This window comes from Sturnira hondurensis, unplaced genomic scaffold (assembly GCF_014824575.4).
Source record: "Sturnira hondurensis isolate 20B ecotype Veracruz unplaced genomic scaffold, ASM1482457v3 Scaffold0024400, whole genome shotgun sequence".
Taxonomy (NCBI): domain Eukaryota; kingdom Metazoa; phylum Chordata; class Mammalia; order Chiroptera; family Phyllostomidae; genus Sturnira; species Sturnira hondurensis.
The window spans coordinates 3,724,562-3,749,707 of record NW_028097031.1 but is presented as its reverse complement, the minus strand read 5'-3'; the positions used below and the strand labels follow the sequence as shown (position 1 = coordinate 3,749,707).

Sequence of the window (25,146 nt, the reverse complement as noted above, 5' to 3'; positions counted from 1 at the left end):
TTGCCCTGGGTCGGAGGGGTCTCCGCCGATCCCGCTTTCTCAGGGGCGTCGGAGCTCCCTGGTGGTCGAGATACTGAGGGGCTGGAGGCGTCCTGACACGGCTCTCCCGTCTGCAGCTTGGCTGCTGGAGTGATGAGAAGAAAAATACCCCCTAAGCAGGTCGCCTGCGAGGTTTCAAAGTCCCCCTGGAACCGAGGCCGGGTGTCAGAGCCAGGTAAGCTCCCCTACGAAGTGGGATATTGAAATCACTTACATTTTAAGTACTGTTCAATAGGTAGAAAAAGGAAGGGAATTTTATCTTCTTTGATGGGAACAGCAGGTGTTCAGGGAGTGGTGTATTTTCTGATTGTGTGAGTATCGTTGTTCCTTAGATGGGCTGTCAAGGTGCATCCTCAGTGTGTTGTGAGAAGCCGGTAGTCTGGGTCTCGATCCCAGAATCCTGCGTGAAGCTCCCGGAGAATCAGAAAACAGACTCTGGGATGACTTTTGAGTTCAGCCACTTCTCCCTCCTTCTGCTGCGACCTCTGCTGTCCCAGGGCCAGCTGACCTGTCCCCTGCTCCGTCTCCCACGTAGGTCATTTCATATCCTAGGGACCTCCTGGTAGCTAATCACATCCGGGACTGAGAGTCCTCACCTGGCCTCCAGCCCCCCTGATCCACTGCACCCCACCTGCCCTCTGACCTCCTCTTGCTCAGGCTCCCAGCTGGTATGTGGAGGCTGCTTCTGCCGTAGGCCTGTTACCAAACAGAGGTCCGAGGGGTGGCAATATTTGGCCCACCCAGGGACACCAAAAACTGCTACAGAACAGCAACGGCCCCTCCCAAGGACAGTGTACTAATACCTACTGGGCTCGTCTGTCCGCTGCCAGAGGAAAGACATCTCTCAATGCCAGAGATTTGTGAAAAGGAAAGGAAAGGTTAATTTAAAGCTGTACAGACTGAAAGTAGTGACCTAACATCTTCATTAAAATACTAGAGTTTTTTCTGGATACCATCAGAGGCCCACAGTGCTTCCTTCTCCCCCTGCCCTAATTCGGGGTACCGTATCTCAGGAAAAGAAGCACACGTCCGTGTTTCAGGCCCCCAGCACCATCAACTGTGTTGCCGCCCGGGCAGGATCTCTAGTTAATCCAAAGCCATGTGGCACCTTCTCATGGTCCACTGGCGAGAGTCCTTTCCCCCTTCTTCCAGGCAAAGCCTCTCCTGCTTTCTAGACCACGTGGCAAAAGGGAGCACCCCAAAGTCGAGTGGGCCTCCTCTACCAGAGCTGCAGGGGTCTGCACTCTGCCAAAACCACGTGGTTCTTTCCTTCACGTGGCTGCAAGGGTCCCCTTTCTGGCCGAAAGCGTGTGATTCTCCTCCAATGGCTGCTGGGTCTGGGTTTAAATCCCCACACCGGTCCTCCTTTGCAGCCCCATTTCCGACTCCTCCCACAATCGGCTACACCTGCCAGGACTCCCATATCCTCCCAGCTTTACTGGGCGGCCGTAGTGAGTCTAGGCAGGCGTGGCCCCCATGGCGTGGAGCCAGTCAACTCCAAGTTCTCATGCAGGTGCTCTAACCAGGGGGTGTTGCCTCCCAATTACATCCTGGTGGAAGTCACTCCCTTCTCCCTGGCTCAAAGCAAGGCCACAGCTATTTAACATATCTATGAAACCAGTTAAAGGCTATAGATATGTTAAGTGACCATTCTAGAAGTCATCTGCAAAACCGTTGTTATCCAAAACAGCTCTCAATGACGCTGCTCTATGTGTCCCTTTCCCCAACTGACACCTGTTTGGGGGGTGGGTAAGGGGTCAGGACATCTTATATGTCTTTCTAATATTTCCTGGACACCTTGATCTCTGGACCCCATTCCAAATCCCTTTTTGGGGCCCCCCTCTTGGCTGTGCCCTGTTACGGGACCTCCCCCTGTCTTTGGAGAATGCCCTCCCTCCAGGTATTCCCAGTCGGCTCCCCAGAGGGCCTCCTCGGGGATCCTGCCACCCTACTCTTCCGCACTCTGTTCTGCTGCTTCCCGCTGCCTGCCAGCCGGCGTGCTTCGCCTGTCAGTTCATCTCCATCACGAGGCTCCATCTCGTCACTGAACTCCCCGAAGTCAGGGCTTCTGCCTCGGTCACCACAGTGAGCACATGGACTCCAAAGCACTGCTGGGCCCTGACCTGTGTGGCTCAGTGGGTTGGGCATCATCTGGAAAAGCAAAAGGCCGCCAGTTCGATTCCCAGTCAGGACACATACTTGGGTTGGGCCTGGGGCCTGGATCCTGGTTGGGGTGTGTGTGAGAGGCAACCAATCGATGTGTCCCTCCCTTCTCTCAATCTAAAGTGAAATAAATAAAACCTCTAAAAAACAAAAGGCACTGTTGATGATTTGTGCCCCAGATGCCACGCCCCAGTCTTGTGTAGCAGCACCCTTTCCAGGTACATGCCTGGACCGGGCTAAATGAACAGGTGGGCGGGGGCAGCCTTTCTCGCCCACCCCCTCCCTGCTCCCGTCCTGTGGTGGCAGCGCCGAGTCACTGAGCGCCAGGCACCAGGCAGCCCTCCCGGAGGGCAGACCCCAGGATGTTTCGTCCCCTGGCTGTTCTGCACCACGCTGCAGAGAGCGCGGGGCTGCGAACAGCTTTCAAGTTGGTGTTTCATTGTCTTTGGGTAAATACCCAGAAGTGGGATTGCCGAGTCATAGGGCAGCTTCATTTCAAGTTTGTGAGGACCCTCCACATTGGTTTCCACAGTGGCTACACCGGTCTGCACTCCCACCAACAGGGCATGGGGGTCCCCTTTCTCCACATCCTCTCCAGCACTTATTGTTTGTGGATTTACTGATGGGAACCATTCTGACAGGTGTGCGGTGTTATCTCATTGTGGTTTAATTTGCATGTCTCCGATGATTAGTGATGTTGAGCACCTTTTCACAGGCCTGTTGGCCACCTGTCCAACCTCTTTGGAAAAATGTTAAGTCCCCTGTCCAGTTTTTAATCATGTTTTGTTTTTGATATTAAGATGTGTAAACTCTTTTTATATTTTGGATGGTAACCTCTTACTAGATGTATGATTTTAGCTAAATGAAACAAGTCAGAGAAAAAGAAATACAGTGGGATCTCACACGTGGAATTTAAAAAACAGACTCATAGATGCAGGAAACAAACTAGCGGTCACCGGAACAGAGAGTGGTTAGGGGTGGGTGGATTCAGAGCTATAGATTCCCAGCTGTGCGTGTCACGGGGATGTAAAGTACAGCACCGGGAATATGTTGTATAGTGACAGATGGTGGTATCTGGAGTTAGGCAGTGATGATTTGTGTGATGTAGTTAGGTAGCTCTCCCAGCAGGGGGCAGTAGAGCCTGGGCTACAGTAAGAGCAATGCAAGTCAGATTTTAGTCGGTTACTTTTATTTTGCACAAGGCCAGAAAGTGCGGTGTGGTTATTAGCTATTTATTTTTAAAGTTAGGTTGGAGTGACTGTCAGTGAAAATTAGTCCCTGATTTTGAATAAGATGGTTTTCAATCTTTGATTGGTGTCCTAACTTAGGATATCAAAGGGTTATGGTGCAGTGAGAGCTTTCAAAAATGCTCTTTGTAGTTTTAAAAATGATGCGGAATAAGACAAGGAATTAATTTTAGAAAAATGGATAAATATCAGATAGTTCTCCAGTTGGGACAGAGTGGCAGCTTTAACGGAAGGCATTGGCAGCCCCTCTGGCCTCTGTGACAGAACCACCAGAAACTAATCTTCCTTTGGTCCGGAGGAGTCATGTGTTCATGCACAGCACACACCAGACACAGCCCCGGTGGGGTGCGCAGTGGGTCGCCCTAGGGACTCCATGCCTCGGCAGGGGCGGGAAGGGGTGGGAGAGGCCGCCCCACACGGGATGTCCGTGCGTGATGTAAACGGCGACTCATCATCCCGATGACGGCCAGTCTGTGAGCCTGAGATGCATCTTGTGCCACAGCCCCAGCACCTCCAACCCTTAAACACAAAGTTGAAGCCCTCCTGCCTGCTCCTGAAATGAGAAAACACAACCATGCCGATGGCTGTTCTCGCAGGTCGCGGCTGTTTGGCTGCCTTATTTTTCCTCTCGACTTTATTCCAAGCCCACGTTTTCCAGAGATAAGCTGTGCTACCGAGTGGGGCTTCTCACACTTGATCATAATAGGATTTACTTGAATGCAATAGGAATTATCCAAGTGATCGGGGATCCTGTTAAACTTCGGTTTGCACACAATAGTTCTGGGTGGCACCTGAGACTGCCCTTTGTAACTAGCAACCTGAGGAGCGAGGCTTGGCACCTGGACGCTGAGCTCTGTGGGCGGCTCAGGTCCCTAGGGAACACCTGGCCCCCGGCCCGTGGTGGGAGGGGGGATCCAGCCCCTCCCTTCTGCTGAGTGGAGCATGCGTGCTGAGGCAGGCGAGGACGTAAGACCAATAGAGCGAAATACAGAAGCCGTAAAATTCCGAATCCCACGGAAGTAGCATCATTCTCAAAACCACTTTAATGGTATCCAGGAACATGGTGTGGAAAGCGTGGTTCACAATTAGATTTCGCTTTTCCGCCCGTGCCCCGCACCTGAGCAGGAGAAAGGCCCTGAAGTCATTCTTGCTGATCACTCCTCCAGTTCCATTTTTATTTCTCAGAAATCAAGTGAACTCCACAGTTTCATGTACAAACACGCATACATTCGTTTTCATATTTTTGGTGGAGAGAAAAAACAAAAACTAGTCAATCAAAAACAATATACTTATTACATCCTACCTCACGTTTACACATTACGTCTGAAGGAACGTACCCAAGACAATGTGTCTTTTAAAAATATACAATTCTAATACAGCTGTGCAATATATACATTTATATAGCCTTTCTCTTCCAAAATGAATCAGGCACACATGAAATCATCTTTTTATATTTACACAATGGCTACATTTTCATTCTTTCAGTTGCCAAGTAGTTGACAGTTTAATGTATTTCAAACTTCACCCCATGTTTGCATTTACCGCACGAAGGTCAGTGTTTCAGATGGACTGCAGTGGGTCCGTGAAGGCCGTCGTCCTCACCTGTCGTGTGTGTAAGTATTTCCTGTGTGCAAACTGAAACAGCAAAGACGGACCAAGGAGATTCCTTGGAGGAATCCTGGTGTCTGTCAAATAATGTCTTAATTTATGAGATTTTCCTACTTGAATTTATTGCTGCGTATTGGAATAAATACAGTATAAAATTATACCTCTTGTAATAATGTTTAGTATAATCACTTGTGTGATTAGGATTCTTTAATTTTCATTTTCTTCACTCTTCACAGTTCATAGGTAATTCTGACTATTTAATGAAAACAGTGCCAGCTGGAAGGAAAATTCTGCCAGAAGTTCTCAGGTCGCTGCTGAAACGGACCACGCCAGTGTCGCCCCTCTGCAGTTAGTTCCTTCCCAAACTGCTTTCAAAGGGAGGAGCGTGCGGCAGCTCCGTTGTCAGCACGTGGGACAAACCTGTCGGAAGGCCATTTACCAAAGGCACCCTCGAAAAGGGCGTCTTTCAAGTCCCGCACTCTGCTTAGTTTCAAAACGGCAGTGTGGCTAAAGAGGAACACAAACTTCTTTTTCAGCAATTGAAACATTTCTCCGAGGAAGCCTCACTTCTGCGTCCAAGCGCCCAAGCGACACTCCCGTGCAGAGAGAGCGGCAGCGTGGACCTCAGCAGTCCCTCTGGGCAGAGGCAGTGCGCTTAGGCCATGCGTCACAGGCGCAGTGAGTCACAGTCGGGGTGCTTCTGCCTCCTGGGAGGTGGACACCGTGCCTCGAGACAGTTCTTGATGGTCACGACCACGGGGGAAGAGTGGTCCCAGCGTGTGGTGGGGAGAGGCCTGGAACGGCACTCAATGTCCCGAGAGGCCCAGGCCAGCCCATGGGAAAGGGTTACTCGGCTCCACCCACGCGCCAGTAGCGCCTCCCCCAGAGAGGCGGATGTGGTGTGAGATGGTGCAGACCTGCGCTCATTCACTTCGTTTATGGGAGTCACGCTGCTTGGTGGAAACGGTGCCGCGAGCGCAGCTCCCCGAGCGCAGCTCCCCGACTGGGGCTGGCCTGAGCTCCGGCTGCTGGGCACACGTGACCGACCTCGGCCCAGTGCTTACACCAGGGGGCGAGGCCAAGGCCACTGAGTCTTTGTCCAGCACGTGTATATACATACAGAAGTTACACAGTTCATAAACATTCTTTATCAGCTTAATGACCAGTTTCTTCCCTCAAATTTGTAAATAAAAAATACCTTGCAATGAAACAGGTTTCATCCAAACTGCTGTCAGAAAAACTGGGCTCTGGCTCGCTAGCTAGAGAGCACCATGGTGGGAGGGCTACAAACCCTGGCCTTCTGTGGCTGTTCTTATCTTCTTTGTTTCAGCAAATACAAAGAAATTATTAAGCCGTACACAGCTGCGACTGCCGAGGCAGGGGCCCGGCCAGGAGCACACAGGGAAGCACCTGCCACCCTCCGACTTCTTTTTGAAGCCAGACCTTGGAGGAGGGACTACGTGTGTTACAGGACATCCAGACCCCGGACTTTTAGAGCCAAGAGTGTCCCCATTGGGCCCCGACACCGTCTTCCCACCTCACCACGAGGACACTGACGTCCACAGAGGTGATGTGACTGGTCCCAAGTGTCCGTTCTGCAGTTGGACCTGGCACTGCCCCCACTGCTTTGCCCACGACCTCCTCCCCAGCCCCTCCCTGCAAGAACAGGTGCACTCAGAACCAGGAAAGAAGGTGCAGAGGAGGAGCGGGGGTGGGCCTCAAGGAGGTCCACTTGCCCGCACCGATGGGGGGCTTCTTCAACCAGGGGCTCCTGGGCCTCGTCCCCACCCAAGTAAGGAAGAGTCTCAGGCCTGGGGGTCCGAGAATCTAGCTTGTGAGCAAACGTGCCTAAGTGACAGCAGCCACTGTGGAAATACAGGTCCCCAGAACAAGACAGCACAGAGGTGCTCTGGCTAGTTCAAGGGCGCCGACCTGTCTCTGTACCTCCTGGCAAAGGGCCGAGCCGACATTCTGCTTTGCCTGCTTCGTGCCGCCTGACATTCCAGCCGCCAGAAATTCACTTGGGCTGTAGGTCCTGCTTGTGTAGCACTCAATGAAAAGAGCTCCCCCAAGTTCACCGGGTGTGTGAGTGGAACAGACAGGGCCTCCTCCTCACCCCGGATGCAGAGCTGCTGCCCGAGGGAGACGGATATTTGGACACAAGCAGAGGAAGGTGGGCCACCACGGACCCCTGGAGAGGAGGCAGGTTCAGGAGCTGCTAGAAGACGGGGCTCCTGGGGTCCAGTGTGGAAGGTGGTGACATGCCAGAGATGTGACCCCCTTTTAAAAATTCACAAGGTCCCTACCAGCCAGCCAGCCAGCCAGCCAGGGCAGCCAGTGTGAACACCAGCTGCTCTCCTATGGACCATAAATGTTGCCGCAACTCTGTGCTTTGGCCTCTCAGCTCCATCCGCCCACTGGACCGGAGACGCCCCCTGCTGGAGGCTCGTGCTGTCCAAGGTTTTCCTGAGTACATCACAGCAAGAAAGCCAGGAGAGGGGGCAGCCGGGGGTGATGACAGCAAATTTTACCTCGTTTGTCCAAAAATTTTCCCGTAAACTCTGTGACAACTTCAGGTAAGCAGCGTAGGTTGAAGACTGTTGGGTTTTTCCCCCCCAAACATCAATATCTGAGCAATTATCTCTCTACACCAAATCTACCTTTTTTTGTTGCTTAAAAACAATCATTTTACACAATTGGGTCTTCCCCCCTCTTCCCCCCAAAGTCTAAGAAAGGTTACATTTTTCTTTAAGACATGTCAGGTTTGAGAGCATTTCGCCTTTCTGACACAATGCACATTATAACGTAAACTCTGGACCAGCAGATAAAGATCACTTTTCCATATAAAATAACCCCCACCCGCACCTCCCAGTTCCTTGTTTCCAAACTGACCTGCAGTTTTCTTAAAATAAAATATCAGGCCAGTTCACCTATTGTTTTACAAAACACTGGGATTTTTTTTTTTTTTTAAATCCACGCCAACAGCAGACCCTGGCTGGGAGGCTGTCTGGTTCACGGCAGGTTCTCGGCAGGTTCATGGTGGGTGATCAGCTGTTGAGTTCTGTGGTCTCATCAACCTCATCTGGGTTTTTGGCCATTTTTTCGTATTTTCGTTTGAAGAAGCCAAGCTGTGGGACAATGTTGTGACAGTGTTACCATCTCTGGCTGGTTCTGGGCGGGGCCTCGGGCCCCCTTCGCTGCCACTTGTCCTAAAGTGAGAACCGCTGGGGCTCTGGACAGGGTGGTGTGCGGACCATCTGGGCATCAGCCCTTCGGGGGAGAAACTCACTCCCGAGAGGTGCACTGACCTACATCGACGGCAGCGTTTCAGGCTGCATTTGTCTGTGGTTAAACAAGACCTTCAGGGGTCCGCATGAAAGGAAGGTGGGGGGGTAGGCTGTGGACAGGACCAAGGGATGAAACCCCTCCTTGTTGCTTTCAAGGGGTGGGAGACTGCACACAGCCAGCACAGCCTTTTCCTTGTGATGGGGGGGGCCCAAATGAAGCGTAAGGTTGCTGTTTGATCAGGAAATTCAAGACCGAGGTCCTCAGGAGCCCTGTATATTTCTTAAAGATTTTATTTATTTATCTTTAAAGAGAGGAGAAAGACATCAGTGTGTGGTTGCCTCTTGTGTACCCCTCACTGGGGACCTTGGCCCCAGGCATGCGCCCTGACCGGGAATCGAACCTGTGACCCTCTGGTTTGCAGGCTGGCACTCAGTCCACTGAGCCACACCAGCCAGGGCAGGGGCCCCATATTTTTAAATAAGAAACCTTTCTTACCTTCCATAAAATCGCAACCAGAGCTAATAGCAACAGGATTCCAGCAATTACACTTCCCACTATGACTCCGGTTGGGACTTCGGCTTTCTCATGGGGCTTCATGATCGTAAGGGGAATCTGCAAATATACACACACAACAGCTGAGTTAACCCGTGCCAGCCCCCCAGAAAGATGGCTCCGCCAATCCCCCAATTTCGTAAATGGCGGTCACGTGACTTGCACAGGATTGTGTTCTTCGATCAAACACGGTGCAGGACGACTTCTAGACACACTGCCCCTGCAAAGCGCAGGCAAGGAACGGACGCTTTCTGGTTCCCTCCCTGTAACTGCATCCGTAGTAGCAGACGCGCCATCTCTGAGGACGTGGGACGCATTCCTTATTTATGAAGCAGAATGTCCGTGTCTCGCACACGGTTTTATCGCCAAGTGAAAGCATCAGGAGCCCAGTCCTGGGAGGGAGTCAAAGGCCTGTGATGAAGCCACAGACACAGCCCCTTGGAGGCGGCTCCCAACTTACCTCCCACTCACGCTGACCTGGTTCGTGCTGTTAAAAATAGGAGGACTATCTCAGGGCTCAGGTTGTCCTTTACAGCGATGAGATTGTCCTTGAGGCGACCTCTGATTCCTATGGCCGCTTCCCAGCAGTCTCTGTGACTTTGTAACGGAATGACTACCCTTTCTTTCACTTTTAATGGTAAAACCGTGTAGTCGATTTCTTTTAATTGTAGAAAGAATGACAACCACTTCCTCCATAAAGCATTGGGTTGGCCAAAAAGTCTGTATGGTTTTTCCCATAAAATAAAAGACACATTTTTCATTTTCACCAAAAACTTTATTGATTTGGATATTTTGAGTACGTCAGCTATCTCCTGTGTGGTAAAGCATTGATTGTTCTCAATTAGTGTCTTGATTTGATTGCTATCCACTCCAACTGGTCTGCTGACCTTGAAGTATTGTCAGCGAGAAATCTCTAGCACAAAACTTCGCACATCACTTTTGACATGTTCAATAAGTCACAGCGCCTTTTCCATACACTGCATTCATCTTTTTTGTATTTCAGTTGTGTTTTCACCTTTCTTGAAATAATAAAGTCTAAATGCTGAAAAGGTTGCATATCTTCTTTCATCTTCCATATTAAAATGGCTTCACATGCCCTGGCTGGTGTGGTTCAGTGGATTGAGTGCCATACCGGTTCAAATCCCAGTCAGGGCAGATGCCTGGGTTATGGGCAAGGTCCCCAGTTGGGGGCATGTGAAAGCCAACTGATTGATGTTTCTCTCTTTCCCTTCTCGTCTCTAACAATAAATAAATGAATCTTTAAAAAATGGCTGCATAAAAGTGCACCAATTTTGATAGGTTTTTAAAAATGCATACTAAATATGACAGCTATCACAATACAATGTAACAAAATTGTTTCAAATGAAGTTAAAAACAACTGAGTGCTTCTAGAGCCATCTTACAGATAAAACCAAACGACATTTTTGGCCAACCCAACATATTGCAAAGAGCTACAAGGGGACAAAGCCTAATTTATTTCCTTGCTTATACCCTGAATTAATAAGCATTTACTTGCTTATAGCCTTGTATCTTCAAGAGCTAAAATGAGGCTTTGTAAATTTGCGAGTGCAGCCATGCACTCACGCAGTCCACGCACTCACGCGGCTGCTTTCTGGCAGTCACGCTCCACTGCCCTCTACTCCCGAACCCCGCAGTCTGGGGTCCGCGGAGCCACAGGGGTCAGGGGTCCGTGAGTGTGAAGTTTTTGTATCAGATTTGTAAATGGGCCTGGGATTCAACCAAATGTAAGAGTCACATATTTACCTACAGGCATATGTTGATTTATTATTTGGGTTCCAAACATCATTTAAAAACTTATCTAATTTTCACTTGGATGCAAAGACTATTTTCACAGACACAACAATGTAGCAGCTAGCTCCTGTTATTTATCAGTATTGCTCAGAGAAAACCAGGGAAAGAAACATTTCCCACAGGGTTCCTTAAAATTGTTAATTTGAAGTTTCACTTGATACATTTATTCAAAACTGCTTTCAAAAAAAAAGAAAGAAAGAAAAGAAAGAAAACTTCAGCAAAGGCCCAGGCATTATCTGGACACCACATTTTTCTAAAATGAACTTTAAAAGTCTCTATGGTGCTTTCCCCCGAGTCTAAGTTCATAGCCCTTTGAACTTGAGGATGACGTTTCCTTTGGTTCTATTTCTGATTCTCCACACCCCCTGCCTCTGCTGCAGAGAGGGCGGGGTCCGCCGTGGGGGGGTCCAGGGACAGAAGAGCGGTCTCTGAGGCGTGGAGTCCCCTTCCCTGCCCTGAGAGTGGGACACCCCTGCTGTGACCCCCATGCTCAGGCAGTGAGAGGCCCAGGGCTCACAGGACACTGGCTCTGTCCTCAAGGTCACAGGCTGCAGCAGGGAACTGACGCCCAGCTGGTCTTGGGGGAGAGTCTGGAACTGCCGTCCAATTTCTAACAAAAGCTCTGGGAGGAAAGTGCCTGGGGCTGTGCCAGCAGAGAGCCGGGCGGGGCGCCGGGCAGGGCACCCTGCTGTCTCCGAACACGGAATCTTCTAGCCGGAGTTCCAGGGTGAGGGGGATGTGCCCCGGCCGCTCTCCGAACAGCGGGCCTTTGTTTTCTCCCAAAGTGCATTTCTTTGTGAAACTTTTGTTAATCAAGGGGAGCATTTAGAGTTTTCTAGACTGTCAGCCCTCATGAATGGACATTTCACTCAGTGTCAGTAAGAAGGCATACTGCTAAAAAAGAAAAAGAAGCCCTCTACTAAATGCCTTATTTATTCAGCGTGCTTCAGCACTTCTCTCTAAAAAATACTCTGCCAGATGCTTCAGGGAAGCAAGACTTGGATTTCAGGGGCGACGATCTGGGCCCTTCCGTGTGAGCACAGGAGAGGAAGGAGGGCTGGGGGTGCCGGTCCGGGCAGGGAGAAGGCAGCCACAGCAGCGGGGGTCCCGTGGGCTGTGCCTTGCACAGGACACTCCGCCTGACCCAGCTCTGTCCACGTGGGGGCAGGGAGGTGGGCCAGGAGCAAACACCCTTGCCCACAGCTCAACGTAATAAACACCGAGTGGTCAGCGATTCAGTAGCCGACGCTGTGCACCTGCAGGTGAGAAGCAGCCCTGCTCTGAGTTCTCAGAAGTGGACCCCGCGGCCCTGGGAGGGGCGGAAGCGCTCACCGTGACACCGTTGTCCTCGATCACGTACACCTGCGGGTTGTAGGTGTCGATTTCTGCAGAGGCCGTCAGCTGTATGGTCTGGAAAGTTGACTGCAACACAGAGCAGAGGACACGTGTCATCCCAGCAGAGGTTCAGGCATGAAGCTCGGCGCGTTTACGATTTATTAATCTCCCCGTGGAACGTTAACAGGAACAAAGACCAACGTGCAGACTCGAGACACTCAGTGTCCGGAACCGGTGACAGGAGACAGACCATATGGCGAGTACCCCGGGACTTCCACGTGCAGGTGGCGGGTCTGCGTAGCAAATGAACCCCAGACTCCCCAGGTCGAGGCCACACATCTCTCCCAATGATGGCGACCTTCAAACGGCGCTGCACAGCGTTTGGAAGCGAAGTTTTTAACACGGGAAAAACTTAGGTTGGCAACACGAGGGGGAAATCACAAACCGTTGTTTTTAGAGAGACAGACTCATACAGACAGAGGACAGACTGACGGTTGCCCGAGGGGAGGGGTGGGGAGACTGGGCGACAAGGGGAAGGGACTGAGAACTGCAAACCGGCAGTAACAGGTCAGGCACGAAGACGTAAAGTGCAGGGCAGGGGACACAGTCAGAATCATCGTGGTCACTCTGCGTGGTGCCCGGCAGGGGTGGGGGTGTCAGGGAGCCCCTTTGTAAAGTGCCTGACTGTCCACCCACTGTGCTGTGCACCTGGAATAATACCAAATAACACTGCAGGTCAACCGAGACTGGAAAATTTTAAAAAAGCACACTCGATTTTTTAACCTATTTCCTTCAGTAAGGGATATGACGAAGCAGGAGGTCAGATTAAAAAGAAACAGAACTGTGCTTTTTGTGTGCACGTGTGTAAAACAGTGCTGCTCCACAGGACACTTGAACTTGACCAGGCTCGTCCGCAGCAGACGACCCCCGAGCGTGTCATGTACGTAACAGGGCTCCTCATTTCAGATTTCCTAATCCGAGCGTTGCTACCAAAAAACACAGGACTCAGGGCAGGCCTGTAGAAAGCACATATATTTTATGCGGGTGTTTCTAGTAACCTCATGTAAACTAATTTAGCGTGCCTCCCTGGGTCTGTGGTAGAAAGATACATCTGTTTTCCACCAGCTACATTATCGGTGTGAACAGTCTTCTCTCTCTGATGAAACACAGGCCCGAGGCTTACTCTGAAGCGGAACGCGGTGCCCGGTTTGAGAAGCATCGCCACGTGCCCTGGCTCTGGGGACTCGGCTTTCCCGGTTACGAGGGCCCGGGACGCAACGTGCTCCACGATGGGTGTGGCTTGCTGAACTCTACCCGGGAGCCAGAAGAAGAGAGTGCACATCCAAAAAGTGAGCAATACATTTCCTTTCCACTAGCTCAGTGTCTGATTAGTCTTTCTCATTTTCTCAACATGGAAGATTGCATCAGAAACTAACTCTGATCCCCAGTCTCTGGAACAAATCTCACTGGGGGCACATGAGGGTATGGGTGCCCTGGCCGGGGAGCTCAGATCGGAGAGCAACATCCCGATAAGCCAAGGAGGCGGGTTTGATCTCCAGTCAGGGCACATACAAGAAAAAAAAAACAATGAATGCATCGATAAGTGGAACAATAGATCAATGACTCTCTCTCTCTCAAAATCAATTTTAAAAAGGGTATCGATAATGGTTTAATTAAAAAAAAAACACGGTTAAGTAAATGCTGGTTTCATAGTCCCTACAGACTAAGAATGAAAGAATCCCCTTACAAGACTGATAACCTGCCCTCCCACGCCAGGCCCCCTGCATGAGCACCAGGACTTCTGCAGGGCTAGCAAGCTGTGCCGGGGCGCATCCCACGCACACCCGAGACCAGCGTTCGGCAAGGGTTGGCGTCCACATGGCGGTCGACGGCGCCACCAGTTCGGAGGACCACTTGGTCACTGGGTGGGGAGATTCCTTGTCATAGTACCTCAATTTGCAGCGCATCAGAAGGGGGGGCGCACACTAACGGTCCTGATGCAGGAAATGAGGTCCATGTTTACACGGAGAGCAGCCCTTGGCCTCGGAAAGGGCTGCAAACGCGGTGGAGACACACATCTGCCTGACCTCCGAGCAGGGGCCCACCCAGGACGACAACTCTCAGGGTCGTCTCTCAGTTAAACCATCATCGTAACCACGCTGAAAAAGCCTCGATATTACACTTCTTCGGAGCGTTGCTTCCAGAAATGAAACTTTTTTTTTCTGAAAACCTTTGCACAGATACTTTGAAAAGTCTGACAGTTAAAATGCTGTGGCTTTAGATAAACTCAACAAAAACCCGATGGTTTTTACAGAGTCGGCATGACTGCATCGGATTGGCAGCACCTGGGGCCCTTCCTAGCCGCGACGGCGCTGCAATGGAACACGGGGTCCTCCGTCCAGGGAGCCCCGAGCCAGTCAGTGAAACCGAGCACCGACCTCGGCAGCTGGGACGGGTGGTATGAAGAAGGGCGGGCTTCGCATCTGGCAGGATTTGGGGGCTCCCGAGGCTTGAGAGCAGATGCAAGTAACCAGAAAGCGAAATAAAGGGAAGGAAGCGAGAGGAAGCCCCACTTCTCAGTCCACCGCCCCCCCTTTTCCCTGCTTTTCACGATTCCTTTTTCTATTATATCTTTATCCAAGAATGTTGCTTATATTTTGGTTCCAGGGACAAGTGTTTTGGGCGTGTGGTTCTCTAATCAGACACAAAACTCCACAGCTGGGCATGGGGTTTGTTGGAGAGACCGTGAAAATGGTTAGAAAATAGGGAGTAGATCTGGTGGGTAAGCGCCTTCAGGACGGATTTGTTAATAAAAAAGAAACCCGCCAGGAGCCACAAGGCCCCCTGGAGGCCTCAGACTAATTTCTGGGTTGCTGCCTCCATCAGAGACACTTTCGCAGTCCCACTCCAGGAGCCTGTCTTCTTCCTAGTTTTCGTCCCAGACTCAACTCCTGGCCCCCAGTCCTCTGCTGAAAGCAGATAGCACTAAGGTTCCTCCTGCCAAGTGGAAAAACACACTGACATTGTTTTGGCACTTCCTTCAAATCTTTTGTGAAATTGAAATGACTTAAAAACTTGTGTGCGCCCCGGGCTTCCTCCAGGGGAAGGGTGGATCAGGAGAAGCGAGCGGCACCTGCTCCAGCGCAGAGAGGGATCCTTCCCTGTGTCAGACTCATCCACTGGGCAGCCTGAGACCCGCCCGACAGCGGGCTGGGCTTTCTAGGAAGAGGGCAGAGTCGTGTGCACTTGGACGGGGGTGGAGGTGGGGTGCAGCCGAGGAGGGGGGAAGGCAGGCGTGTCAGGAGCACGGGGAGCGAGACTAGGCAGGGCCACCCCCCCCTGCAGCCAGGGGCAGCAGAGGGCGCCTTTGCATGGCACCCCGAGGTGTGTGGGGCTGGCGTGCAGTCTGGGAGGGGGGTGCTCCATGGGCACCGTGGGCACTCCAGGCCCGGCCAGACTGGACGAGCTCTGGAAAGAGAGGCGGCACCCAGCTTCTGGGTGAAACTGCTCTGGCCTCCGTGGGTGCTGCTCACATCGGCCAGAGGCGGGAACTTCTCGACAACGAAGCCTGAGGATTCAGTGACCCACCCAGTAAGAAAACCGAAACTCACTGCAGCGAAAGTCCCATTCCAGATCCTGGTGGACACGTTGAGGAAGTACTCAGTCTTGACCTGTGGGTCCCTCAGCCAGCAAGTGACATTCTGACAGGAGGCGGTCCTGCAGTTCTTAAGGGTGGGGTCACAGGGGGGAACAGAGAGGGTCAGTGCTGGCTTTGAAAAAAAGTCACACGTTCACAGAGAAGGACAGGGTGGACACAGGGAAGCAGGCAATCTCGTGAGTGATCTGTGGTTAAAGCTCTTTACTCTGCCCCCGACTGGACCGGCCCCCCCTCTGCCTGGCCGTCCGCATCTGCACGGAAACACAGCTGGGCGACAGCTGTGGCCACGTGGAGGGAAGTCCACCACCCCTGCTTAGTGACGGCTGCTGACGCCCTACAACAACTAACCCGTGCTGATCGACAATGTACTAAGTAAGCAAACTACTGAGGATACAGACACCTCAAAAGGCAACACAACTCGGTGACTGAACACAACTGACAAAGATGCATTCCTCAGAGTTCAAGAAAACGGATCGGGAAAAAATGCACTGCTCTGGTGTGGGGGTTTGGATGGTGGGAGGTTGTGCCTATGTGGGGTAAGGGGGAGGTGGGAAATTTCTGTATTTTCCACTCAGTTTCGCTAAAAGTGCTGTAAAAAACAGACTGTTTTAAACTGGCATACTGGCCTATAAAAAGGTAGCATCGTCCACTTATGCCCCAGCACTGACACGTACGCACACGTGCACCAGCGCTGACACGTGGGGAAGAGGCTGTTCATGAACCATCCAGGGGTCAGCCGTGACATTTCCCAAGAACTTCAGTTTCTTTGTCGGCCTTTCTGCTGTCATGTTTGGTTTGTGTGTTTCCACATAGCAGTTGACATTGTTACAAAATCAAAGCGTGTTCCCCAGAATAAGGGAAATGCTGAGATGAGTCTCTACTGGGAATTTTTACACATTAGATTTCAACTACATTTATAGTCCTTGTACTATAATGACTTTAAAAGGAAACTATTTCATCCTCTTTTCCCACTTCCTCCACGCACCATGAAATAAAACAGTTTGATCTAGCCTTGAGTGTGTTTCTAACCCTTGACGCACGCTGGCCACCAAAGGCCGAATCGGAATCTCTGAATGGGGGTGGGGGTAGAAATAAGTGCCTGTTTCCAGACACATCGAGCAATGACACCCCGAGGGAAGCTGTCACCATGTTAACCGGTCCTCACCAATTCTTTTACGTGCCGGAAATTTTCACTCTTGAAAGACACAGGAGAAGATGTCCGTCCTATTTTCAGTGGATTTATTTTGGCATCACAGCTGATGTCACCGGCCTACGAGAAAGGACACCCAGTTGGTCTCAGGAAGCAAAACAGTGTATGAGGTTCCTTTCCACCTGGGAGGAAGTCCCACTGTCACACGGGGGACGGGGGGCCCTCAGGCTAGCCTCACTGCGGAGCTGGCCACACTTCTCGCATCGCTCCTGCAGACAGGGACGCACTCAGATGCTGCGGACCTGACTTGCCGGGCGCTGCTGGATCTCACTGGTGCCGAGACAAACTTGCAGTGACAATGACTGTGAGTGCCTTCATCAGGGTTCCCTCCAGTGGTTTAGGATTTTGACACGAGAACCAGCTCCATAAGTGCCAGGGGACAGTGGGGGCCAATGTCAGAGCAGGTCACAGCCCCCTGGGGGGCTTCAAACACAGACACAGGCACTAGAGCCGTAGCCAGAGAGATGCCAGGTTGGCTGCAGGTGGGGGGGGGCGCAGCCTGGGCACCACTGGCATCTGAAAAGTGACCTCACGAGTCACTTTTGGCACAAGTGGCCAGGCTGAGGACTCCAGGTAGAAACTCCAGCTACTAATGGTGGCCAGGAGACAACATGTCCCCCTGCGCGGGTTCAGCCTGTCACCTCCCGGCTGACTAAGCTGTCCCCGGCCAGGGCTCTGACAGAGGTGACTCTCCCCCTGGCCACGGTGGGGCTTCAGGAACCACTTCGGCACCCTAGACTCGGATGTCTGTTTTCTTGTACCGACCCCCTGCTTCCAGCATGCAACTGTGTTTCGTGAACTGGCACTCAGGGTACAGGGGTCACCTTCCTCGTTTCCTGTCTACGATGGTTGGCCGAGATCACAAACTCCCCCCCCCCTCCCGGCGTGAGAGCTCCCGTGTTGTTGAAGGAGCACATTGTCCCAGGCCATTGTGGCCCTCACCTGATCGGTGTGGATGCCCGTCAGGTACAGCAGCGGGTTCTTTGCTTGGGTGTGCTGGGGGATGTGGATGGTGACGGACGCCATGCTTACCGGAATACTTCCCATGGCCACCTGCAAAGTACAGAAGGAAACTGTCTGGTTTTTTTTTGGAAAAATCTTGACATCTACAGTCTGAACTGGTGAATAATGTGTGACTTAGAAGACAGTTAAAAACATCCGCCATCTGTGGCGTTGGGCTGCCAGGGCGTGAGGCAGCCCCCGACACCGATGGGCAGTGTGGCCCCGGGCAGGGCGCCGGGCCCCTGCACGCCTCCCTCGTCCCCAGAAATAAAGATGATCAACAACTCAGGTGGGGGCACAGGTGGAATGCCCCTTCTCATTGGTGGGCAGTCTGTCCGCTTTGGCCAGTGCTTGTGTCCTGATGGTTGTTAAGCACTTTACTTACTTTTTAAATTTAATCTTAATGTATTTTTCCCATTGCCATTTAGTCCCCTTATGCCCTCCTCCCCCACAAGCACCCCACTGCTGTCCACGGGCGACACCCAGGGGACTAGCAATATTAACCGACCCCCCCCTGCCGTGGGGTCACGTGGGCCAATGCAGGCAAAGCACCGGATACAGATTCGTGTTACATCCCTGACTGCTGCCTCACTGTTACCGCTGACTGACTGACGGGTTCATTACAGAGGCAGGTGCCAGACGCCACGCGTGTTCTGTGAATTCCAGTACCTGGATCACAAATCAAGACTTGCTTAAAGATTTTTTTCTTAAGTCACCAAATGGCAGGGTTGCAACCATTTAACAGACTAGTATGAAATGTACAAAAGGAAACGGTACAGATTCGAGGGGGTAGACGAACTTCCTTTTTACTTTCCGAAGTTTCTGTGATTTATGTTATAAAATAGCTACTTTCAGATATAAATTTCTCTGTACATAATTGATAATAATCTTTAGATTAATGATTGCATATACTAAGAGACAATACAACGGATTTTACGATATTTTTAGACACCACCGAGCTGACTACAAAACGCACAGCTGCACACAAACAGTAAGTTCTCGACAGCGCGGTCCCGAAGGGCACCCGGCGCACCGATCCTATTTCGGACGCTTCCGCCCACACTAACGCCATCGCACCAACGTTCCGTTGGGTAACATTGAACGTTTTCTTTCATAACACATCCATGACCCCTCCCCCGGGGCACATGACCCCTCGTAGAGCCCGGAACCTCACATCGGTGGCCCATCTCAGGGACTCTCGGAGTATGGCCGCTGGGCCCACCATCAGGGTGGCCCAGAGCTTGTCACAAATGCACACTTTAGGCCCGTTGCACCTCGGGCCCAGGGGCCCGCGCTTGGGCAAGTCCCCCCACCACGATCCCACGTGTGCTTGAGTCAGAAACCGCCAATATGTTTCAACTTCTTTTTCCTTTCTTCTCTTCCTGGCCTGAGTTTATTCTTTCCCCTCCTCCTGACTTCCCATCCCCGTGACCGGTGCACTGACCTTAATGGAGAAGGTGAAGCTGGGACCAATATCTTCAAAACTGCGCACCACCGTGGGGACGTTCCCATCTGGTGACACTTCATAGAAATTTATGTTGGTCGACCTGTCATAAAGCCAGATATTTTAGTTTCATTGTTCTTCTTGAAACTTAGTGTTTCTCTCACTTAAATGTCTCTAGCACATGCTACAAGCAAACTAGTTTACATTTAGGCACAAAAACATGAGCTGGAAACACATGCGTATCACGCACTTGTGGTCCAGCGCCCATCCCTGAGGCTGAACCGCATTCTTCTCAAAGCCCCTTCCTGGGCTTCCCGCTGGGAGTGTCTGTGCTGTGCATTGGTCAGTTGTGCGGCCTCCCAAGTAGGTACAGCCGTCGTTGCTTTAGGACTGATGGGCGACTCTTCTCTAGGTGGCCGTTACCCGGACCAGGTGTTCATGGAGTGGACAGCTGGTCCCTGCGGAGCGGACGGGTGGATTTCCTGGCAGAGGCTCCCCCACCAAGTGCGGTGGGGACAAGGCGGCAGAGCGCTGGCCGTCGCCCCCGCCCTCCTCTTCCTGGACGCCCGTGAGGCAGGAACAACCTCCTTCTTGCTGGTCCTCCTTCCCCTCCTTCTCTAGTTCCAGAACAACACCAGTGCTTCTTGGCCGAGTCGGGTCGGCCAGTCTGATTCTGTCAGTGCAGAGACCACCCTTCAGTGGCCCACCCAGAGGTTCTGAGACGAGACCGAGAGGCACCGGACTGACCTGACCTCTCTGCTGGGCGTTGCCAGCTGCAGTGATGACCGGGCCCGGGGAGCCCCGCAGGACCGGTCACTTCTGGGGCTGTGAGGCTGGATTCCAGGGTGGCTTTGTGGGGGAGGGGGCAGGGAGCTGGGGGAGAGGCTGAGAAGCAGTATTTATTCCCACCACATAATCTATCCTAATTATAGGATGTTGATTATATTTCCTAAAAAAATTAGGATGGTTTGTGAGATAGAAATGTTTGATTTCTTTTCTGAAAACACTGCCTTTTTCTTCTTTAAACCCCCTTTAGAAAAAACACTTTTCCAAATTCTCAGAAGGAAAATACCTCGTAGGGAGTCCTAAGTAAATATGGTATTTGTCATGGTCCCGTGTGTGAGAGGAACGAAGACCCCCCAGCCTTCCAGTGGGTTGGGGGCGCTGCTGGGGCAGTGACGCGGGAAGCTGGCTGCCGGTGCCAGACACCCCCCACCGAGGTCTTTGTGGGGCCCCACGGACACCCCTTTCTAGGTTCATTAGTGGCTCTGCGTTTGCATTTTGACGAGACCCAACATTCGCCCATCAGTTACCTAGGTTTTCCTGAGTCACTTAAGTGTTGGTCAGTGTATTCATAATAGCAGTTAACTGTATGGGGGGCGGGGGGGATTCTGTTTCAGAAATCATTGAATTTCTGAAATTCACAATTCTAGGTTTCACAGTTATGGTGAAATTGTGAAATTTCTACCACCATCTGTTCCCACCCATCGCATTTGTACAACAGAGCTGCCCATTTACACGGTACTAACGTGGTTGTTAAAGGTTACCCTCAACCACGGGGAAGGTTTTTTCCCCAGAAAGCTTGCACAGGTATTTGTTTAAAAATTTTTTCCCTCCAGCATTGCTTGTGATGATTAAGCAAAATGAAAATGCAAGTATCTCATTAACATTAAGTTGGTTACATAAATTACAATCTGGCCAGAAACAGGATGAGCTGGAGCTGTGTGTCCTGATACAGATTTCTCTCAGATTGTATAAAAGCCAGGCCCAGAAAAGCCCTGTCATTCCACCTGGGCAAACAGCATGGGTGTGTGTGAGATGCTCAGGTCAGCAGAACAAACGGTGTCTGGGAGGTGGCCTTAAACAGCCGGGTCAGGCACCTACGGGGCGGGTGGAGGCGGGCGGGAGAGGTCATTTCATTTTCCATTGTGTGGCTTTCTCGAAGGTTTGGGTTTTCCATCTGTGCACATTTAATGTCTTTGTTTTAAACAAATAAAAAGGAATTATCTGGGTGGTAGGATCAAGAGCCACATTAGCTTTATTCTTCATAATTCTTCCTATTCGTTTTTTAAACTGTGTGATATTTTTCAAAGAAGATCAGAATATCTTAGATTCCAACCTACCATCACAAAAATACAAAACTAAGATAGAGTGAAGCACCACTCAAATCTTATACTTATTCCATCGTAAAATACCTGAAAAAACTTCTCATGGTAGAGAGTGGAGCCGTACAAGGACTGTATTAAGGAAAAGCATTTAGGCCCTGGCCTGGCGGCTCAGGTCGTGAGTTCGATTCCTGGTCAGGGCGTACAAGAGGCCACCGGTTGACAATTCTCCCTCACACCGATGTTGCTCTCTCTCTCTAGTATCAATAACTGTGTCCTCGGGTGAAGATTAAAAAAGAAACAGAAACAGTATCCATCTAGGGAGGAAAGAAAACTTCGAGTAATGTGTCCCATCCATCACCCCGGCTGCTCGCGTCCTCAGTTCCTCCTCTGGCAGTCAAGGGGCGTCCGGACTCTGTGGCTGCTGATTAGTTTTTCAGGGACGGCGACTTGGACTGCACTTCGTTTCTGCTTTTATGCTTGCGACTCGCCTGGTACAGAAGCATTCTTTTCTCCTTTGCTCATGCATCTCAGGCTTAGGCATACTTTCCTCACTGTTTTTGCCCAGGGATCTGCAGGAGACCTCCACACCCCCCACTTTCAGGGGCTGCAGTGATGTGGGAGTTGGAGAATTCCTGTCTCCGGACACCTGGCAGCCTGGCTTTTCGGGCACACGCCGCTGCATGCCGTCCACGGTCACCGATCTGTGCTGGGAGGCAGTCTCGCCAGGAAGAGTACCCGGGTCTCGAGGCGAGGAGGTGGGTGTCCCCTGTGGCCCTTGTCCCTGCACAGCTGTGCCCCAGAGTGTCTGCCTCCAGGAAACCGCCTCGCTTCTAAGCAGGAGTGAAGGTGACGACGTCAACCTGCTAGCTCCAGTGGTGTTTACGTGTCACTCACATCTCAAGACACCTGTCCCCCCTGAACGGTTCATGAAGAGCAGGAACACCAGCCCCATTCTGCACCACGCTCTCGAGTTCTCCCGCTCAGGGCCAGCAAGAAAGGGAAGCAGAGCGTCTTCTCATGGGTGATTTCCTTTGGAAAAGGCCATATTTTTTTCCTCTTGGTTGGAAGAGACCCTTTGTCTGTGAGGTCAGCAGTTTTCTACCCAGAACTTAATTATTTCTGTGACTAGATTCAGTATCTGTGGACCGACTATGTGCATAGCACTGTGCTCGGGGCTTCAGCACCCGGGAACAGGGACATCGCTGGGGACCTCGTGTGGACAGGAGGAAAGGGGCCTGGAGAACGTGGCGGGAACTCTCGGCCCGAGCTCTGCTTTGACATCCCGGGCAGTTTGCAGCCTGTCTGGGGGCAAGGGGGGTTTCCCCTGGCCTGCACCAGAACGGTTGTCCCCTGTCTTTCTGGTGTCATTCTGGTCAAAAACCTGCAGTGCCTCTGGGCTCCCCGAGGGGCCAGGATGTCCCCGGGCTTCTGTCTGAGTTGACAAGGGAAAAGCATTTCAACCCCCTGCTCCAGTTAACAAACAGCCTCCAGAGGACCTGTGGAGTCCCCAAGCCAAAAGCCAGTGTGGCCCCAGTGGCCGCAGGCTGCCCGTGGAGGCCCCTACCTCGTTATGTGAATGTCGGCATCGTACAGCAGAGGGATTTTGAAGCCGACCAAATTGTCCACCGTGTTTGCCTCGTCGCTTTCGCTACGGAAACAAGCACCAGGGAATGACTCAGAGAGAAATTTTAGAAAAGCCACCCACTGAATACTTCCTTATGTTTTACCTTAAGGCTTGGAAACTGACGGCCGCCTGATTCTGAAGGTTTTGGAGATTGAAGTCAAAGTTGATAGTAAACGTCACCTGCACAGGAAAGCAAAACTCATCCGTGAGCGATGCGCCGTACTCAGGCCAACACGAAAAACAGGTCTCCCACGGAAGTGGAGTCCCTCCAGTTTCATTCAGAATTTCATCTACCGCAAGCTTTCAAATTGGTAGTAGCTGTGAGTACCTGTCCACGTTGCTTCATGCCTCACCTGCAGACTTGCAAAGACTGAGCTTTCCACTGACACGGACCAGGGCTCCCATCTCGGGCACGTCCACATGTCCGAATTCGGAAGCTTTTGTGTGGATGTGAAATCTGCTCATCTGGGGTCAGCAAAGGACCGCTGGACCCCGGGGAGCGGCCCTGGGACCAATGCTGGTCAACGTGTGCATCGAAAAAGACCTTCCCGTGTGGTGTGTGTGTTTTGGAAGGAACTGCCTGGGGGGAATCTCACTTTTTTTTAGTAACTTAAGAAAAATTTCAGATTTTAAACTCTTCCTCTAAATAGGTCACTGGTTATGTCGTGATGCCTGTGAAATGGTGGTCCCTCGCAAGGAGGATGGCATGTCGGGGTGTTAGCGCTTGTGCCACGGAGGGGCTGGCATGGGTTTGAGGAGGAAACACAAGCTGTACCTGTTGGTCTGGCTTCAGTGCTGGGTAGCCTACGTCGCAGGCCACAGACTTCTGAGAGGACGCAACCTGGCACGTGACTTCTGTCCCATCCCCCTACACGAGAGCAGGAGACAAAGAGCCGTTAGTGGATGACACATGTGTGCTCGCACACCCATGCTGGAGGAAGTGCAGGCCACGTGGGCGTGTCAGCAGCAAGATCGGTCCATACCAGAGTAAGCTATTGTCCCCCAGGGCCCGGAAATCGGGTCGTGTCCAGGTGGCTAGGATGCTATCCTCATGGCTAAGCAGAACACCCAACAGCCAAAGGGTTCACTTTCCCCGAAGACAAGCATAGCTCTTATGTTTCCTAAGCACGCAGGAACTTTAATTCAACATTCGGAAAGGCTGGCTTTAATGTGTACCTTTCTCCTAAGAGATATGAACTTGGTCGTTTCACGAGAAAAAAACCAAGATCGTAGGCTGGTGTTTGTTTATATTTTAAATAATCTAAAGACTCTTTTTTAGCCTCCTTTCCTTTCCTCTGTAAAGTAAAAAGCTGTCATTTTGCACAGGAAACTGAAACACCGAAGTCAGAACAGGTTGGGAATACTGGATCTATTCAGTCCACACTGACTTTAAACTGGGTGAGATGCTTTCAGAATTCCTTTGTCAGGCAGGTAGCTAATTCGGAAAATCTTAGCTTTTCTCCCCTCTCCCTTTCAAAGTTCGGTGGCCGAGGAGGGGCCAGGGAGCATTCGTGGTCAAGTGTGCTCCTGGAATAGTGATCAGGCCGACACGATTAGGTGACCTGGCAGGAATGTGTCATCCTGGCAGCCGCAGCACCGTGGCTGAGCCGTGGGACTCCGACTGCCTGGAGTGAGTGCAGCCCCACCCAGCGGCCGTGCCACGCAGGTGGCCAGGGGTTACACCAGACCACAGCCACGTGGCAAGTCTCGGGGCAGAGGGAACGCTGCCCAGACTGTGTGGCGGAACGAGCCTAGACACAGAGCCGGGCTGGTCCCCATGGGGTTTAACTCACCAGGAGCCACCCAGTCAGGACTGACAAGGGACCCCGGGAACATGGATGCCACCACCTACCGGCATGGACATGGAAGCAAAAAACAAGTTCTCTGAGAAATCCACCACCAGCCTGGTGTTGTATGCACTTTCCTTCTTGTTTTTCAGCGTTACCGAGAAGGTCAGCCTTCTGTTTTGGTTGCTGACAATGAAGGATTGTCCTCTGTTAAAAGAGGAAGAAGGGGAAAAGTCACTGAGGGGAAGAGGGGGCTGGTATTCACACAC

General features: G+C 51.6%; 1 protein-coding gene across 2 annotated transcripts in view; it reads right to left on the bottom strand.

The window, feature by feature from the left end:
* Positions 1-4,474: 4,474 nt before the first annotated feature.
* The window catches only part of ITGA2 (integrin subunit alpha 2), a 78,840-nt gene continuing 58,168 nt past the window's right edge, over positions 4,475-25,146 (bottom strand). For both annotated transcript variants that reach the window (XM_037038486.1, XM_037038485.1), the window contains exons 20-30: positions 24,943-25,084; positions 23,866-23,958; positions 23,194-23,270; positions 23,031-23,114; positions 19,359-19,461; positions 17,855-17,965; positions 16,868-16,972; positions 15,656-15,769; positions 12,042-12,131; positions 8,841-8,957; positions 4,475-8,185 (exon numbers count right to left, since the gene is read on the bottom strand). In XM_037038486.1, the coding sequence (XP_036894381.1) occupies positions 8,105-8,185; positions 8,841-8,957; positions 12,042-12,131; positions 15,656-15,769; positions 16,868-16,972; positions 17,855-17,965; positions 19,359-19,461; positions 23,031-23,114; positions 23,194-23,270; positions 23,866-23,958; positions 24,943-25,084 (1,117 nt within the window). In that variant the 3' untranslated portion in view covers positions 4,475-8,104. The remainder of the gene's footprint in view (positions 8,186-8,840; positions 8,958-12,041; positions 12,132-15,655; positions 15,770-16,867; positions 16,973-17,854; positions 17,966-19,358; positions 19,462-23,030; positions 23,115-23,193; positions 23,271-23,865; positions 23,959-24,942; positions 25,085-25,146) is intronic.